The 17,737-nt window shown below is 37.2% G+C and overlaps 2 protein-coding genes across 2 annotated transcripts in view; both read right to left on the reverse strand.

Annotated features, from left to right (window-relative positions):
* Positions 1-10,588, reverse strand: part of cntnap2b (contactin associated protein 2b) — a 45,147-nt gene extending 34,559 nt beyond the window's left edge. The window contains exons 1-3 of the mRNA XM_030160798.1: positions 10,362-10,588; positions 1,633-1,743; positions 521-714 (exon numbers count right to left, since the gene is read on the reverse strand). Of these exons, the coding sequence (XP_030016658.1) occupies positions 521-714; positions 1,633-1,743; positions 10,362-10,446 (390 nt within the window). The 5' untranslated portion in view covers positions 10,447-10,588. The remainder of the gene's footprint in view (positions 1-520; positions 715-1,632; positions 1,744-10,361) is intronic.
* A 2,522-nt stretch (positions 10,589-13,110) lies between these two features.
* On the reverse strand, positions 13,111-17,007 carry ccr12a (chemokine (C-C motif) receptor 12a). Its single transcript, XM_030161442.1, has 2 exons — positions 16,906-17,007; positions 13,111-14,619 (listed from the first exon to the last, which is right to left on the reverse strand). Exon 2 carries the CDS (start codon positions 14,603-14,605, stop codon positions 13,514-13,516), a length of 1,092 nt encoding a protein of 363 aa, XP_030017302.1. The 5' UTR covers positions 14,606-14,619; positions 16,906-17,007; the 3' UTR covers positions 13,111-13,513.
* Between the last annotated feature and the right edge of the window lie 730 nt (positions 17,008-17,737).

The raw sequence follows: 17,737 nt of genomic DNA on the forward strand, positions 1-17,737 counted from the left end.
AGACACCAAGTACTGCTGTCCCAAATTTTTTTGAGAAGTTACAGTCATCAAAATCTAAATGTGTTTATATTTACAAAATATAATCAAGTTGGTCAGTGAAAACACTGGACATCTTGTCTTTGTTCTTTTGAAGTGTCCATAAAAGGTTGAAAAACAGCACTGGCACTAAAACTACTCCTTTACTGTATATCCATTGGTCCTAATTCCTGTTTTATGACTTTCTAAATTCAATCATCAGAGCATATATCATGAAATGAAATCAACAAAAATAAGAATGGTCAATAAGAATAGTTCTTATCAACATCAAATCTCCTGCCTTTCATCTTTGAGCAGCACAGTGAATGAAATTTGCAAAGAAACATTACAAACCCAGTCATCTTGAAATGAACATGCGCTATGTTTCATGCTGTAGATTAGTTTCTTTAGTTATCAAGCTACAATTTCAGAAATGATCAGAAGTGATCACTCATAACACATACAGTGGAGAAATAACTGAAAAAAACAACAAACTCTACTTTACCATGATATTTCCATCTTGTAGGTAGGGTCTCCAGTTTTTCTGTGTGTCACTGTAAAGCAGCCGATACTTGGTTGTCCAGTCAGAACTGCTGTAACGTCCTTGGGTTGCTATGGCAACCACCTGTTTCCTTAAACCCAGGTCTACCTGTAACCACTGATAATGGTCTGTATCCAATGGTGACCAGCCTCCAGCACCTAATTTGTGGTCAGTTTAATGATGGATAAGACAAGAGATGGAAGGAGGAGGAAAAGAAAAGAACAAAACACAATTTATTCACGACAGAAAATAAACAGAAAGGTTTAAAGCTGATGCCTAAAGCCATCCTTCATATTCATTCATTACTAAATACCATTATAAGACTTTTGCATAGGCCTATATATTAATACCTGCAGCAGTCCAAGTAATTGATTTTACAAACAAATAAAAAAAAAAAAAAATAGATACACTCTATTCAGAGAAAATATTCAACGTGCTAGGGAATGAGGGCACAAATAAATGCATATTGACAAACAGACAATCACTGTCAAAGCAAGTAGCAGATATGGATGCTGGAGAGTCCCCTTCTCTACCTACAAAATGTTACACATCTATTACATATTTGAAGATATACCATGCTCATCAATCCCAAAACTTTAACTTTTCCCAGTTCATGTCATGGATGTAAAAAGGAAATTCTCTACTAAATTCATTGGGACCTCCAAAATACCCAATAGGTTTACTCCAATTACAGTTTCAGCATGAAACTAGATGACTTAGCTAGATGATCCATTTATCTATAATGTGACACTTATTTCAACCCCAGCAAAAAGGTTTAGAACACATAGAGATGCACACAAACATGACAACCAGGGACAAACTTCAAAACTTCATTACTAAAACAAATGCACCTTTCAGTGAAGTCCATTGAATAAATACATATTCTTGCATGATTTTTGTAAGATCAATCCATAACCTGAACTGGGAGGGCTTTGATTAGCTGGCATTAAATGACCTCATTCATAAAGCAGTTAGCAGGACATGGCACGAGTCCAAATGCTTAAACAGTTACCCCCCCATAAACTAACATCTAATGATGAAGGGCATCGACCCCATGTCATCATCCTCATACAAACCTTGTTTCCGATGGAGTTTACCATAACCAGCTCCATGTCCTCGACCAAGCACTGATGAGCTGGTGAAGGAGCTGTAGGGCAGAGGGGTGGCCAGGCTGTCCTCACACTTCCCTTTACCACAAAAACAAAGAGACACTCATTATTGGTGATAAAACCAGTCTGCAGACATTTTTAGTCAGTTGATAGTCTTATAAAACCTGACTTAACAACTCATACAGTCGAGGAAAAAATTATTAGACGACCCTTGTTTTCTTCAATTTCTTGTTCATTTTAATGCCTGGTACAACTAAAAGTACTTTTGTTTGGACAAATATAGTGATAACAAAAATAGCTCATAAGAGTTTAATTTCAGAGCTGATATCTAGCCATTTTCCATGTTTTCTTGATAATAACCAAAATCACTTAAGTTCTTACACCAACAGCTATGGCATTGTACTGACAAAAACAGTGCTTTTAGGCAGTCCATGTTTTCTTTTCTGTCTGTTTAGGCACATGATACACACAGGAGTTAGTACTTGATTGCATAACGATTGTTTTTGACAACTTTTGATGGTCTAATAATTTTTTCCCGTAACTGTATAATCAGTGCTGTGCCATGTCTGGATCAGTCCTCTGCCATTCTGGAATAGTGGTAAAATCTCTGGGTTTTTAGACTGGTGAACGTATTTAAAAGAATGGTATATGTCTTAGGTGGCACTAAGCTCAGGATGCTCTCTCAGCACAGTGATTTTTTACTATAGTGACCCAACGGCAGAGTTCATCCAATAAACTACAAAGGTGAGCCAAAAGTGTCTCCTTGATGATGATTTTGTTCATCACACACTGATGTGTGTAAAATATACCATCCACCAAATATCCATGCAAAATTTTGAGGTGAATAAAATGAACACTAAATATTACATTATATTAAGCAAAACTAAGAGTTTTTCTTTTTTCCTTTAATATCACCTTGTTTGAGGTCACCAGTACTTGCTTTATTACACAGTGAGTAACGCTAAGTGATCTTACTTCTCCTACCTGGCCATTCTCCAAATTTCAGCCATAGTAATCAGCTGTGGGTAGGACAGCAGGCGGTCATGGAGTGTAGCAAGATGTGTGAGAGTGTGCTCATCTATCATTGAACCTGTTTACATGCACACTAATGCAGTATTTTTAATGTGTCTAAGCATTTTTAAGCCCTGTGTCATAGAAATTACACCAATATGGAGAACTTGATTTTGAATTTATTATGATAACAAATGATACCCTTGCTACCTTGTCACCTAGCAAAAAAGGGCTGATATGCTTCCCTTTTACAAAAGCTCTGTACAACAAAGCTTCATGAAGTGAAATCTTATCATGTACCCACCCTTATTGAGAGCACTAATAGAAGCTCCTGAGAATAAATGTGTGCAGAGGTACATTATGGTGGTTTAAATATCTTTAATACTAGTCTTAGCGATAATACAAGTCCAGTGAATTGCAGTCACTGCTATCTAGAGTTAAATGCAGAGTTTTCCAGTCAAGTGCTATACTCAGGCTGTCACTAAACTACCGTGAGTCAAGATTGAACTTGATTAGTTACGGTGTAAGTGATCACCTAATGCTTTACTCGGAAGAAAGTGTTGATAAGATAAGATAAGATAAGATAAGATAAGATAAGATAAGATAAGATAAGATAAGATAAGATAAGATAAGATTCCTTCAAAACAAAAGCTCTGGAAAAGCCAAGGTACAAACAAAAACACAAGGATGGCAAAATCACAAAAAGTATTTGTCAGCCAAATCTATCAACCCATGTAGCCCAAGCACTGGTAGGAAAGCCATGATGGGGAAAAGTGATAAATAGAAGGCAAGTCTTGTGATGCTTTAATGGACAGTGGCTGCACTCACACTATATTTGATGGATGGTATACCAAACACTTGTCCCACCTACCAATTCACAAATTCCAGCACTTTACAGAGCTTCACACAATATTAAAACAACCCAAAACATATAGAAATCATATAGAAATGAAAAGAGCATGTCAGAAAATAAATGATATGAATAATGGAGTAAAGGTTTCAAAACAAAGTTCTCAGTCTTGGATGGATGGATGGATGGATGGATGGATGGATGGATGTTTTAAATTTAGAAATAAGTAGACAGTCACTTGCTCACACATTTAGAGTATCCAGTAATGTTATCAGCACTATTTAATATAAACAAATCTGGGAACTGTTTACAAAGCCTGTAGAACAGAATAGTGTTACACAACTCTACAGTTTTGTCTTCTGCTGCCTAAATCAAACATATGATACAACAGCTGCACATATTCACACAGAAGCATAGTGGGGGTTTTTTATGCACTTAATTTGTAATTGCACCAGGCAAGAAAAATCGGGCTGTACGCAAAGAGTGAAAGGAAGACTAGTGATGTCACCCACTGTTTTCTGAACTACCATTTTATGCCAAAAAGAGTAAGAATAAGAATAAGAATAAGAATAAGAATAAGAATAAGAATAAGAATAAGAATAAGAATAAGAATGGATTAGATTTCTATAGCACTTTTCAAGGCACCCAAATTGTTATTGATCCATTATTCATTCGCTGTCACATTTACACTCTGTATTTTGCAATATGTCAATGAATGTCCTCCCAAGCCTTGCAGTTGTAGGGAATGGCAATCAGCTTCCTCATAACAGAACAATAAGGAGATTATTTCTGCTCAGCAGGGAAGCTGAAGCACAAACACTAAAGCTTGAGGCCCCCAGTGGTCTGGTCTGGTACCACACACCTCACTGTTATTATCTACCATTTACAGTATTGGTTGACTCAATAAATACTGAGTTTTGTCATATTTTTTACTTTTGGAGACTGAGGATAGACTGGAACAGTCAGCAGGGAAACGATTACTAAAAGAAGAAGAAGCTGTAGTACAGAAACTCCTGAGGAAGGGACTTAATATGTCATTAACATTTGTCTGATAAGGGACTAGAGATGGAATCTAACCTTTTGGTTAAATCTGGTGCACTACATCTTGAGATTGACTTATACTGCACATGGTCCTTTTAAATAATAAACTAAACTAAACTGACAACCAAAAAAATTCTAAAATAAAATACAATAAAATAAAATAGGCTAACTATAAATTTAAAGGCTCATGTTCGAGCTGTGTGATGGTTCAGATCATTTATTCATTTCATTTCCATCAGTTAACATCTTAGTTTACTCATTATATTCACTGACATTGAATTGATGAACAGGGTGACCCAGATGCTGAACTTAATTAAATGCTGCACTTATTTAAATAAAATTTCACTTACATTGCATATTTCTGATATATTTTGTTGAATGGTAATTTTTTTTTTTCTGAAAATATGCAAAATGTATGTATCTATATGTAAATACATAGCTACATTATATGTATGTGCAATTTTTAATGTAACCTCTCGATTTTCAGAGGATTAAAAATACTTGGACAAATGGCAGACATGCAGCTTCATGGCCAGGTAAGGCCTGTTCCCTGGTTGTTCTTTTCTGTCAGTCTTCCCTTAGGGCAGCTGTGGCTATGTAGTTTACCACCACCAGAGTGTGAATGTGTGAGTGAATGAGTAATGGATCCATTGTGTGCGCTTTGAGTATGCATTAATAGAAAAGTGCTATATAAATCCAATCCATTATTATTATTATTATTATTATTATTATTATTATTATTAACCAAGATGGCGGCACAAAGTAGTGCATGAATGAATACCGATAAAATGAACCTTGAACATTGAACCATATTAAGCAAATAAAAGGTCTGAAGATTATTCTAAATGTAGAAATTGCATTTGGTAGCTGTTCACAGCCATCCTCAATATGAGGTCCAAAGGAGCCATCAATGCAAATGACAGAGGCCATCATTTGGCTAAAATCAATCAATCAATCAATCAATCTATAGGAGAGATAGTGAAAACTTTAGCTGCTGTCAAAATCAACGATTTGGTACACTCAGCACTTGGGGCTCAGTTGGTGCAGAGGGTCATCCAATGACTAAAGGATCAGCGGTTCGAATCCTGGCTCCAACTGTCCACATGTCGAAGTGTCCTCGGGCAAAAACCTATACCCTAAAACTGCTCTCAGTAGGGCCTGGTAGTGCCTTGCATGATGGCGGCTGCCTACTGGTGTATGAGTGTGTGCGTGAATGGGTGAATGTGAGGCTTTGTAAAGCGCTTTGGGCACCATGATGGTGTATAAAATGCACTATATAACATAACATAACAAAATATATATGTGTATATATATATATATATATATATATATATATATATATATATATATATGTGTGTGTGTGTGTGTGTGTGTGTGTGTGTGTGTGTATATACATATATATATATATATATATTTACACACACAAACATAAATAAATAATATATAATATAAAAAACCTTTTACTCAGACTCAAGAACAGTTTTTACAGCAGGGCAATTGCCCTAACTAATGAACAGACTGAGTTTGGACATGGCTAGCTAAACAAAACATATATTTCATATGTTTCAGCAAAACATATATTTTACACACGGTGCTGATTATTTTTGCACATATGCATATTTTTGCACACACAGTTTCTATCCTGTGTATATTTGGTTTTATTTCTACTGTGCATGCATTTTTTTTTGTTTAATTGCTGCATGCCTTCTCTTTACACTTCGCATTGGGGCAGTACTTCAGTTTCATTGTACCCTGAACTTAGTATGATTGTTCAATGACAATAAAGATTTATCTTATCCTATCTTATCTTATCTTTTACCACATCCAGCCAGGTTCAGAACACCCTTGAAGAGTCGGTGTGTCGTGATCTGGTGTCAAGTCTATAATCAAGAGACACCTTCATGAATGTAAATACAGAGGGTTAACAACAAGGTACAAACCACTGTTCACACTCATGAGCAAGGCCAGATTATAGTTTGCTAGAAAACATCTGGAAAGATTCTCTCTGAAGTATATAGAACCATCCTCTGCTCAGATTCATCCAGATGCTGCAAAACCAATAGGATGTATTTCACATTGCAGATAAATTATGATCCAATACACACTGCACAAGCAACCAAAGGGCTTATGATAGTAAAGAAATGTAATGTTCTTCAGTGGCCAAGTCCATAACCTAAGCTCAACTCAGCAGAGCATGCTCCTCAGTTACTGACTAAACTGAGGGCAGAAAGACTCACTAACAAGCAGCAACTGAAGGCAGCTGCAGTAAAGGCCTGGCAAAGCATCTCCAGGGAGGACAGTCAACATTTGGCATTGTCCATGGCTTCCAGTACATCAGGAAGTCATTGACCACAAAGGATTTTCACCCACGATTCATCCAAAATTTGTGTCACTGTCCAAATACTTATGGACCTGACTATGTACAGTTAAAAGCCATCAAACACACCCCAAGCCTGAAGAAACCAGGGTAAATTATTTATAGTTTCATTGTAACACTCCTACATTTTGTAAGAAGTGAGAAAACTGTGATTCAGATCAAGGATTGTGATTCTACCTCAAATGTCATAATATTTTGGCCAGATCACCCCTTGAATATAGTCAATATTTTACTCCACCTTAAATAATGCTCAACAGAACAAGCAAGCAAAATGAATAAATGAAATATGTATATTTTTATTTACCATTTCTATATGCTATCTATCGATCAATTGATCAATCGATTGATCGTTCATTCGTTCGTTAGTTATAGAGTGGATTGCCTAAAAACCTCTGAACTGATCTTCAGAATTTAATTAATCCTCTGAATTGGACAGAACAGAAAAACGTAGTTGATGCAAAGCTAATTAGTTACTAAGGTATTTGGCTGCTAATCTAACTAGCTGCAAGTTTACTATCATTCTGGAACGGTATTTCTTTGACATTCATGACATGACATTCTGTCATTCATCTCCATCTCCACAGGTCCAAGGAAGAATCCAGCGACTGATGAATTCAATGACATTAAAAAGTCACATGATTTGTTGTTAGAAGAAATTACTGCTGTGAGCTGGAATAGATTAATTCTATTTCAATTAATTTCAATTAGGAAAATTGCTTTATAAAAGGAGTAAATTGCAAAATGAGCTTGGTCATAGAACGCATTAAACTCGTACTGCGAGGTTCTACTGTACTGTGTATCTGAATGAAAAAAAGAACAAACAGATAGCAGACCTGGAGAGGAGAGCAGAGGCTACGGAGCAGCACTCCAGACTGAACAACGGGGTCAACACCAAGCTCCATATAAGACCCTGGTCATATGCTTGTAAAGTGGCCACTAACAGCGGGGAGGAGCCTGGGGAGCTGGAGGCGTGCTCCGCCAAACAACAGGTGGCTGCTTTCCTCAAGTCCTGAGGAGCTGAGATGGATCTAGGTAAGACTGAAGCATGCCATGACCTCCCAGGAGGAGCAACAGTGACAAACCTACTGTGATCATGAGGTTTGTCAGCAGGAAGTACAAAGGGCTTTACTGAAACAAGGAAGGATGCTAAAAGGATCCAATGTCCAACATTTAACTAAACAGAGTGTTGACACTGCAAGGAAAGCCAGGTATCTGAAGAAAGATAATAAAATTCAAAGAATTTGGGTTATAGATTGTAAAATATATATGAAACCTAATGGAACATTAAGTTTGATATATTATAGTTTAAGTTGATGATGATGATGATTAGTTTTGTTAGTGTCATTACTATAATGATGGAAGTATACATGTATATTCAAGCTTATATTCATATATGTTCTATTATTTAATCAGTTGTGGTTTTATTTATTGTCAGGAAGCAACTAAACACATTTATGTCTACGGAATGTATAACGATTGATTGGGAGTATGGGAGGAGCAATAATACTGGGGAAGTACAGTGCACTGAATCCTATCACCTGTCTCTGGTACTACGCACCACGTTTGTCTGTGCCTATAATTTCCAATATATAATTTACTTAGTCTGTTCATCACTATTCACCCGCTGTCCCTTTTCCCCACTCCCCTCTGGGGGAGTGGCTACTGTTTCACTTGTAGCCACCTGGGGCCCAATGTTGATGGGATCTGAGATGACTCATCTGTGCCCTGTCCTGACCTGTGACCCTGAACCTCCTCCCTCACCCTCACCTGTCTGGATGGACCCCTCACCCTCATCTGATAAGGTGGATCCCCTTATGTGCCCCCACTCTACTGCATCTTTACAGACTGGAACTACTTCTGCAAATGGATGCCCATCAGTCCTGGTACATCTGTAGCCTGTCCATCCATGGGAGTAGATCTCTCCTTCACTGTGGTTCTCCCCGAGGTTTCTCTTTCCCACTGGGTTTTTGGAGTTTTTCTTTGCCAAGAAGGAGGGTCTAAGGACGGGGAATGCCTGGGACATTAATCCACTTCCTTTATCTACTGTTCATTTGACTGTTGTTTATTTTCATATCCAACTAATTCTGTAAAGTCCTGTAAGGCAACCTTGTTGTGATATTGGGCTCTACAAAGAAAATTAAATTGTATTGAATTGAGTAAATATGTTCAAATTTTCAGGTGTAATTGTTCATATGAGAATAGATCTATATGTCATGTATTACTTATTATGAGATTTTGGTGTCAGGTTGTTCCAGGTGGCCACAAAGCAACATGGGCATATGTGTGTACACCTTCAAATTCACATCTCCCTTAGAAAGACATATGGAATTATTTCACTGAAGTACAAAGCAGACCTGAGACAGTGATTCACACCATCAGAAACTCAGGCCCAGAAGTTTAGTAAAACAGAACCGTAGACTGGCCTTTTGCCAGGCCACATTTGTAAATAAGAATATTTTCTTGATCTGGCTTGACTAGCTAAAAAAGGTTAAATAAATAAAACAAATTTAAAAAGCCTTTCAAGTCATGAAAATCACCATTTATGTCAGATATGGAGTGAGGACACTTCTAAACATTTACAACAGAATTTGCTGTAGCTGACAGTCATGGCTCAGTGAGTGTCCACAACAGGCTCCTGTGTAGTTCCTAATTCACAAGAAAAGCTTTTTTATAGCCATTCTATAAAAGATAAAAATACTCCAGTGTTTCAATTGTGCACTGAAAGATTAGAAGGTTCGTAATCTTTTGTCTTTGGCGCACACTGTTATAACTAATTTGAAGTAAATGTAATATGAATGAATGAATAAAATGATGATTACATTTATATGCTGTATGATATAGGATGATAAACTGATAAACATCATTATATAGGTTATTATGTATAAACACAGCTTCCCACCCATAGACTGGACTTAAGCAGGCTACCCCTGGCCTGGTGTGAATTTGAAATTTTACCTCCACCAAGCGGATAACACAATGCACACACTGACAGTTTCATTGAACAGCTCAACGTGACAAAATCTCTCACAGCATCACTTACGTAAACATACATAAACTGAGACCTAGCCCATCCACTTGGACCTAGACTTGACTCCAAGACCAGACATTTGCAGCTCAATGCTCAGGTCCAACTTCATGATGGCTGCACAACATGATACACAAACTTGGCACATTAACATGGACCAACTGATCATATTTAGTGTTGCAAGACTGAGGGGAAAAAAAGCCTTAAAAGCTTAGGTTTGTCCAGCTTTGAGATTCAGTGTGTGTTATTATTGTTGTTTACATCCCTATCTGCGCCAAGGGCTCCTCATAGACACAGGACAAAATTAACCACTGTTGTGTGTGTGTGTGTGTGTGTGTGTGTGTGTGTGTGTGTGTGTGTGTGTGTGTGTGTGTGTTTATTAGCTTACTTACGGGATGCTGAGGCTGAGGATACCGCGGTAGAAGAGCTGATGCTACACAGAAGTGGGAGCATCAATAACATGTTCAGATTAGACATGATCACTGGAATCTCTGCAGATGAACAGATAAACACAGACAATGGAGCCGGTGCAGGCGGGTCACTGGGCTGTTGTTCCCTCCGCAAGCCTGTCTGTTGTTCCGGAAATCCACAGCCCTGTTTTCTTTATTAACAACGACGGCAAAAAAAAAAAAAAAAAAAAAAAAAAAAAAAAGCACTGGTTGTCCGCCCTACACCTTCAGCTGTATCCTGCGTTTATTTAGTCAAATTGTCGAGCGGCTTCACACTAAGGTTACAGCAACAGCGACTGGAGCTAGTGTGTGCGCAGAAGGGGTCTGTGTTCCTGGTGTCGGGCCTCCAGGTCCAGGTGCATGGTCAGACCCAGACTCAGAACAGGAGCTGTCCAACCGCCACACTCATCAGGACACCCCCCACTCTCTGAGCACTTGGTACGATCCAAGACGCAAAACAATGAAGGACTCCCTGAAATGAGGAGGGGACAGAGGGGGATCCAGACTCAGCTCAGCCCCCCCCACCCCCCACCACCACCACCACCACCACCACCCCTCCTCTCAAGGAACACCAGAGAATTTATGCCGTCCGCACACAAAGCTCAATATGTACCAGTGTATGTCTGTTGGTTTAGAAATACAATAATGGTCAGTACTTTAATCGACGTTTGTAACAGAAAATGCACTGACCGCAATATATCAGACTATAAAATCTATTGCAAATATTAACTAGATCGGTGATGTGAACTGTCTCACAATATTCTCAGAAGAGGTGAAAAAAGGGGCTCCGCCTTTATGGATGAGTCCCATGTGTGCCCCAGAATACATGGAGTCGCTGTTGGCCCATGTCCCACCCTGTGACCAGTTTTCATAAAACTCCAACTTAACAAACAATCAAATTGAGTGCATGAGTGATAGTTATTACATATTCTTTATTTAACCCTTTCATGCATAGTGGTCACTACAGTGGACAGCTATCCTACAGCTGTTCTCTTGTCTATTCATGGATTTTATTGTTTTAGTTCCATATCCGCTATGCATCACCCCATACACTGCAATTCATACCATTACTGTAACTTTACTGTTCTTGAGAAATCTGATCTGCAGTGACATGTTTGAGTGTAAATCAATTGCTTGTTATTGTTAATAGAGTGTGATAAACCGTTTTTCTTAAAACATTTTTTTTGTTTTTGTTTTTTGGTTGTTTTTTTTTTGCATATTATCTCTATAAAGTGAATAATAACTAATATTAGAGTAGGTTAAAATGTGACAAAACATCAGATTAGCAGCATTTAAAAAAAAGAATTATTTCACAGTTTTCACTCAGTATATCAGTAAATAGATGTTATTTGCTTCAAAAATTAAATGCATGATGTCTGAGTGGATATTTTTGCAACTCCATGAAAAATAGGTGCATAAGAAAAGTTTCAATCACATAGATTTTTTTCATGCCTAAAGAGGAATAAAAACACTCAAGAACAAAAAACCAAAAAAAACCAAAAAACTTGATTAGGGTCAAAAAACAGTATTCAGAATCTCTCTGACGGGACACTTCAGAGACAATTTGACCCACATTTTTACTTTTAAATTCATTTTTGCTGTAGTTAGACCAAAAGGGATCATCCAAAACAAGGAGCTACTTTACACTGAAATAAACATTGGAATGGCGATCAATTAAAGTTCACTCTCTGATGGGACATCACTGTGTTTTGACCCATTAAGGTTCTCATAATTCATGCATGAAAGAGTTAATAAAGACAGATTTAATAAAGAGAAACATAATTTACAAGCAGAGGGCACAAAGAAATGTCTGTAAGCTATTGAAAAATAAATACTGTATACTTAATGTCTCTTGGGATCTGTAGCATTCTGAACAGGAGACATAGGAAATGGTTACTATATTATGCATTTCTGCAGACATATATTTAGGGCACACAATGAGGATGTTTCCTTTTGCACCTTTGAAATATTTAAATCAACAGGGGCTTTAACATATCATTCATATCATCCAGAATCTCTTCATTTATAGAGTATTTAGTTTGGCCGGTCTGTTTTTGATTTCTATGTTTGTTTTACTTTATATTTTGTGCCAAATTTTGTTAAAATGGAACTAAGTTCTCAAAAATGACTAGGAACGCTGCTCTTGTTTGACTTCATTAAAAGGAGTTTGATCTACAAACCTGGTTATTCGAAACATGCTGAAGCTATGAAAATTCACAAGAAAAACATCTGAAACTCAAATTGTGATGTTTCAAAAGTACAGGATGTGTAAATAGTAAAGAGGTAAAATACACCGTTCATCTTTGCATTACACTATGTAACTACTATAGGCTCATCATAAGTATTAGATTTAGATGACTCTTAATTTTATAGTTAATTGATGCAGTAGCTTTAAAATACGTCAAGGATACAGTATTCACCATTTGTCAATGTTATGTAGCTGTTAAGCTGTGCCAAAAGCAGTGTACATATTTCATCAAGAAAATATCTGATATAGTTATCCAAAATTAATTGTCCATGACATTTTTTGAAACAGTAATTTACAAAGCCATTTAAAAGTTTTGTTTCCACACATTTTTATTATGTCCCAATACTTGAGTATGAATGTGATTAATGGGCAGGAATTGTTCCATACAGTTTGTAAAAAAAAAAAAAAAAAAAAAAAAAAAAAAGAAAAGAAATCATCTCAAAATTTGTCCAAAACAGATTTATTACAAGATATCAAAAGAGAACAGATTTATTAAAAGATATTACAAGAGAATAGTTTAATTGGCATATTTATCAGATGGTTAACTGCTTATTACGTAAATCATCAGCTATGGAAAAAACAAAGAAAATCATATTTTCAGCCTATACAATCATGAATTACTTAAAAGTAACTGTCCACAACATTTTTAGTCACCTCTCACAATGCTCTCACAATGCTATAATGCTAGCTTTTCCATGTTTGCTGTGTGGAGATTCCCTGAACAAATAAATCCCACAGTTTGCTAAACAGAAATAACAAAGGTTTTAATACTAGATTTTGACGCAATAATGGGTGAGCAACTAGTTTTAATTGAGCAAAATGCTTCCTGTCCTCTGCTCTTCTGTGTCTAATACTCGTAAGCAGAGTGGGGCGTCCTCTGAGATGTGGTTCTGGTGCTCTGGCTGCTGAGACTGATGTTTGTCTTCAGACACGGGATCTTTTTTGCCAATAGCCTTCTGAAGTGGCTTTGGAACTTTTTACCCACAAATGTGTAAAACACAGGACTAATGCAACTGTACAGGTAGGCCATGTTACGGGTCAAGTACAGTGCATAGTCCAGGCTGTCTGTGTCCTCACATGGGACTTCGTCGTCACTGGTGCTGGAGATCTGAATAGCACGAAGGAGAATGACGACATTGTAGGGTGTCCAGCAGGTGAAGAAAGTGAAGATGATGACAAATATGAGCTTGATGGCGCGGCATTTCTCCTTCATACGAGTGGACAGGATGCGGATAGTGATGCTGATGTAGCAAAACATCACCATGAAAAGAGGAAGGAGGAAAAACACTAAAAACTGTTGATAATAGCTAAAAAGACGCCAGTTCTTCATGGTGCTCTCTTGAAATCCTGACTCCTCACACATTAGTCCGTTCATAGGACTTTGCCACACATTTTGGAGGACCAGTTCTTTTACACTTGCCATAATACTAATGCACCAAACTGCCACAGAAGCAACAATGGCATAAGCCTTCTTCCTGCTCTTGGCAGCTGCAACTGCATGCACCACTGCAAGGTATCGGTCAAAAGTCATAAGTGTGAGGAACAGGATGGAGCTGTAGAAACCGATGAAGTAAGCACTGCTGACCATCTTACACAGAGCTGTGCCAAAAATCCATTCGTTTAGGTGATATGCTGCCCAAAAGGGAAGACTTGTGGCAAACAGAATGTTTGAGAAAACCAAATTCAGGAGAAAGATGTTTGTCACCGTGTTTAACTTCTCATACCTGTAGATGATGAAGAGGACAAGTCCATTGCCCAAATAACTGAGGATGAAGTTCACGTAGTAGAAAACTGGGATAAATCTGGCACCAAACTGGTTCACAGTTTTCTTCGAGCAGAGTTGAACAGTATGACTGACGACATAAGTTGGGTCAGTCATGTTAGACGTCTCATTAAGCAGATCAAGGAAATCCAAATAAGAGCTGTCATCATCATCCATGACTAGAAGTTTTCCTGCGATACAGAGAGATTTATATGTACTGTTAGTTGATCAGTAAGACTGACATTAATTATGACAATTAAACCATAGAAGACTTTGAAATGACACCATTGGACATCTAAACTATGTGTCAGAGTTTTTAGTCACAAACCAGAAGATTTTGACATGACTGGGAATCTTAACTCACTCGTGTTTGTTTGTTTGTTTGTTTATTGAGCCTAAATGTGATCTCCATAGAACAGTAAGACTCAGGCTAGACTGTCAGATTTTAAGATTGTGACAGATTCATATGAGATAAGGTTTTCCATTGAAGACCAGTCCTACGTAGGAACAAGTTCTGTTGTGCAATTCTGACCCCATAATTAAAAACTCAATGAAGATATAACAGTTTTGCTTCTTGGCCAGTGGTATAAGGTTTTTATGACACCCCTCAGATCACACTATTATGACAGGCCCTGGTTCATCCTAATCACAACTGTTAAGTAGCCACACAATCCACTGTCCTGTACCAAGATTTAAATAAATAAATAAATAAATAAATATAATGGATGAGATTCTATAGCGCTTTTCAAGGCACCCAAAGCACTTTACATTATTATTATTATTATTATTATTATTATTATTATTATTATTATTATTATTATTATTATTATATAAACATTTTGACCAATAAACATCAACATGCTTTTTTTCCAGCTATTGTCATTGCATATCTGTATGATAAAAGTACTAAAGAATATTAGAATTTAATCATTTGAGGACAGTTTTTAATAGTTTATTTGTCATATTTATTGTTTATGTTTTTATAGATTGTGGCTGTTTTTCAAAAAAGGAGATAAATAGCAAGTGATACTGTTTTTATAGGTTGTAAGTTCTTTGAAAATTCTACATATTTAACTTGGGCCCCACCTCCACGGGCTCTAGTGCAGCTGCACTGCCTAGACTCCTGTTCTTGCTTCCTGTTTCACTCTGTCCTTCATGAAAGTCACTTGAGTAATTTTGGTTTGATTCTGGTGAAATATTGATGGACAAATTGAGGAAGTAACAAACATAAAGAAAACATAACCTCACAGGTGCGCCTTTTAGGTTTTAGAAGAGGTCCTAATTATGATTTACAATTTTTGTGAAATATACAGAGGCATCAACATTAATGTTCAGCAAATAAAACATTTGACACTTAAATAGTTTTGTTTCCCTAAAAACAAGCTTTACTCATACTTGGTGGTGGATAAACTACAAACTAATGAAATGACTGACATTAACACTAACTCAAAAAAGGAAGCGATAGTGCTGAGTACTGCAGTAAGATAAAACTTTCGCAACAAATACGCAATACTTGTTCCCAGAATTGACAAATTATCAGTAAATGACACATGTTTTGTACCATGGTTTTCTAACTACATAACATTGTCAATGGGTCAATTGTCATTGTCATTGTCAATCTGATGGGTAACATGAGGGCTGTTTCCATTTTTTTTTTAAATTCTAGAATCATTAAAATAAAACTATTTTTCTGTTTGTATTTTTGTCTAGCGTGAGTTTAGGACAAAGCCACCAGGTGTCTCATAGTTTGCACATAGGCACTTCAACAGGCCTTTAAAAATCCCACTAAAAACAAGGTTTTCCCTTGGACTCACCAGCCCTTTGATAAGATGCATGATAAACTATTTTACTTACAAAGTCAGTTTCAAGGAAAGCGCAAATACTCTTGTTTATAATACTTATGACATCTTTTTTTTTTTTGGTGTGTCAAATTTTATGTTTTTTTTTTTTCTTATAAATGTAATTATATCCTAAGCTATTTATCACTAAAACTACATTATCTGTGTATAAGAAAGTGTAGATAATGTCAAAGAGGAAACCCAGTTAATGATTGAGATCATTTTGGTTTTTTGTTTGTTGGAGCTTGTGACTTCTCTTCAGCAATTTTGTGTAATTAGTCATAATGTGTGTAATCAATACTCAATACGTATCCATAATGAAAATTATAGTGTACCCATAGTCACAGAAAAGTCCTTTTCTTACCTACATTAAACTAGAATCCTATATTTCTGTAGCTTTGCAGACTTGACTGACACTAAAAACCAGTCTATGTAAAGTTATTTAAAATGCTGTTTTTACCACAAAATATACATAGAACGACTTAACAATGAGGTACTATTCAGAAAGGTTATAATTGCACTTAATCTATCATCCACTGTTCTATCATACTTATTGTTCTTTCATTAAAAAACCACAAAGTAAAACATTTCAAACTGAAAACCTGACATTTTTTGTTGTCTATATTAACTTTGACTCACCAGTGCAGCTTTGCAGGAATGCAGTAGAGGGCAAAAATGAGTATCACAACCAAGCACTCAAAGTTTCCGCAGGGGTGGTTATTGCTGACCGAGCTGATCTGTTAAAGGGGCTGTCCAATTGGATGACTATTGTGGTGTTGTAGTGTATGTGTGTCCTTATACTTAAAACAGAAAGTATAGGGTGTCCATAAAGTCTCTTTACAAATCAAGCCTTCTTTTTTTGCCTCATTTAATACATCTCTACATGGGACCACCTGTAGAATAAGACATTACTGGATTTCTTTGCTGTAACGTAGGCTCATCAGTGGTGTCAATGGCATCAGTGATTTTTGCTTCTGGTCGTTGATGTCCCGTACCTTTATTCAATACATGATATCTTTAACAGGGGAGTGATATCTGGTGAATGAGGTGTCCAGGGAATTGGACCATCCCTTCCGATCCACTGGTCTGGAAATGTTTGATTTAGGAACCTACCAAAATGCAGTGGCCAATGCGGTGGTGCACCGTCTACCTTGAAAATGATGGTGGTTGAAGGTCATCCGGTTGTGGTGTCACATATTCAGTCAAAAGGTGAAGGTAACATTTGCAGTTATTGATCTCTCGTTAGGTCTCCGGCAGGGCTGCCCTTTGTCATCGGTTTTGTTCATTATTTTTATGGACAGAATTTCTAGGCGCAGCCAGGGGCCGGAGGGGGTCCGGTTTGGGGACCACAGGATTTCGTCTCTGCTTTTTGCAGATGACGTTGTCCTGCTGGCCTCATCGAACCTGGACCTTCAGCGTGCCCTGGGGCGGTTTGCAGCCGAGTGTGAAGCGAGTGGGATGAGGATCAGCA

Source organism: Sphaeramia orbicularis, chromosome 17, assembly GCF_902148855.1.
Source record: "Sphaeramia orbicularis chromosome 17, fSphaOr1.1, whole genome shotgun sequence".
NCBI lineage: Eukaryota > Metazoa > Chordata > Actinopteri > Kurtiformes > Apogonidae > Sphaeramia > Sphaeramia orbicularis.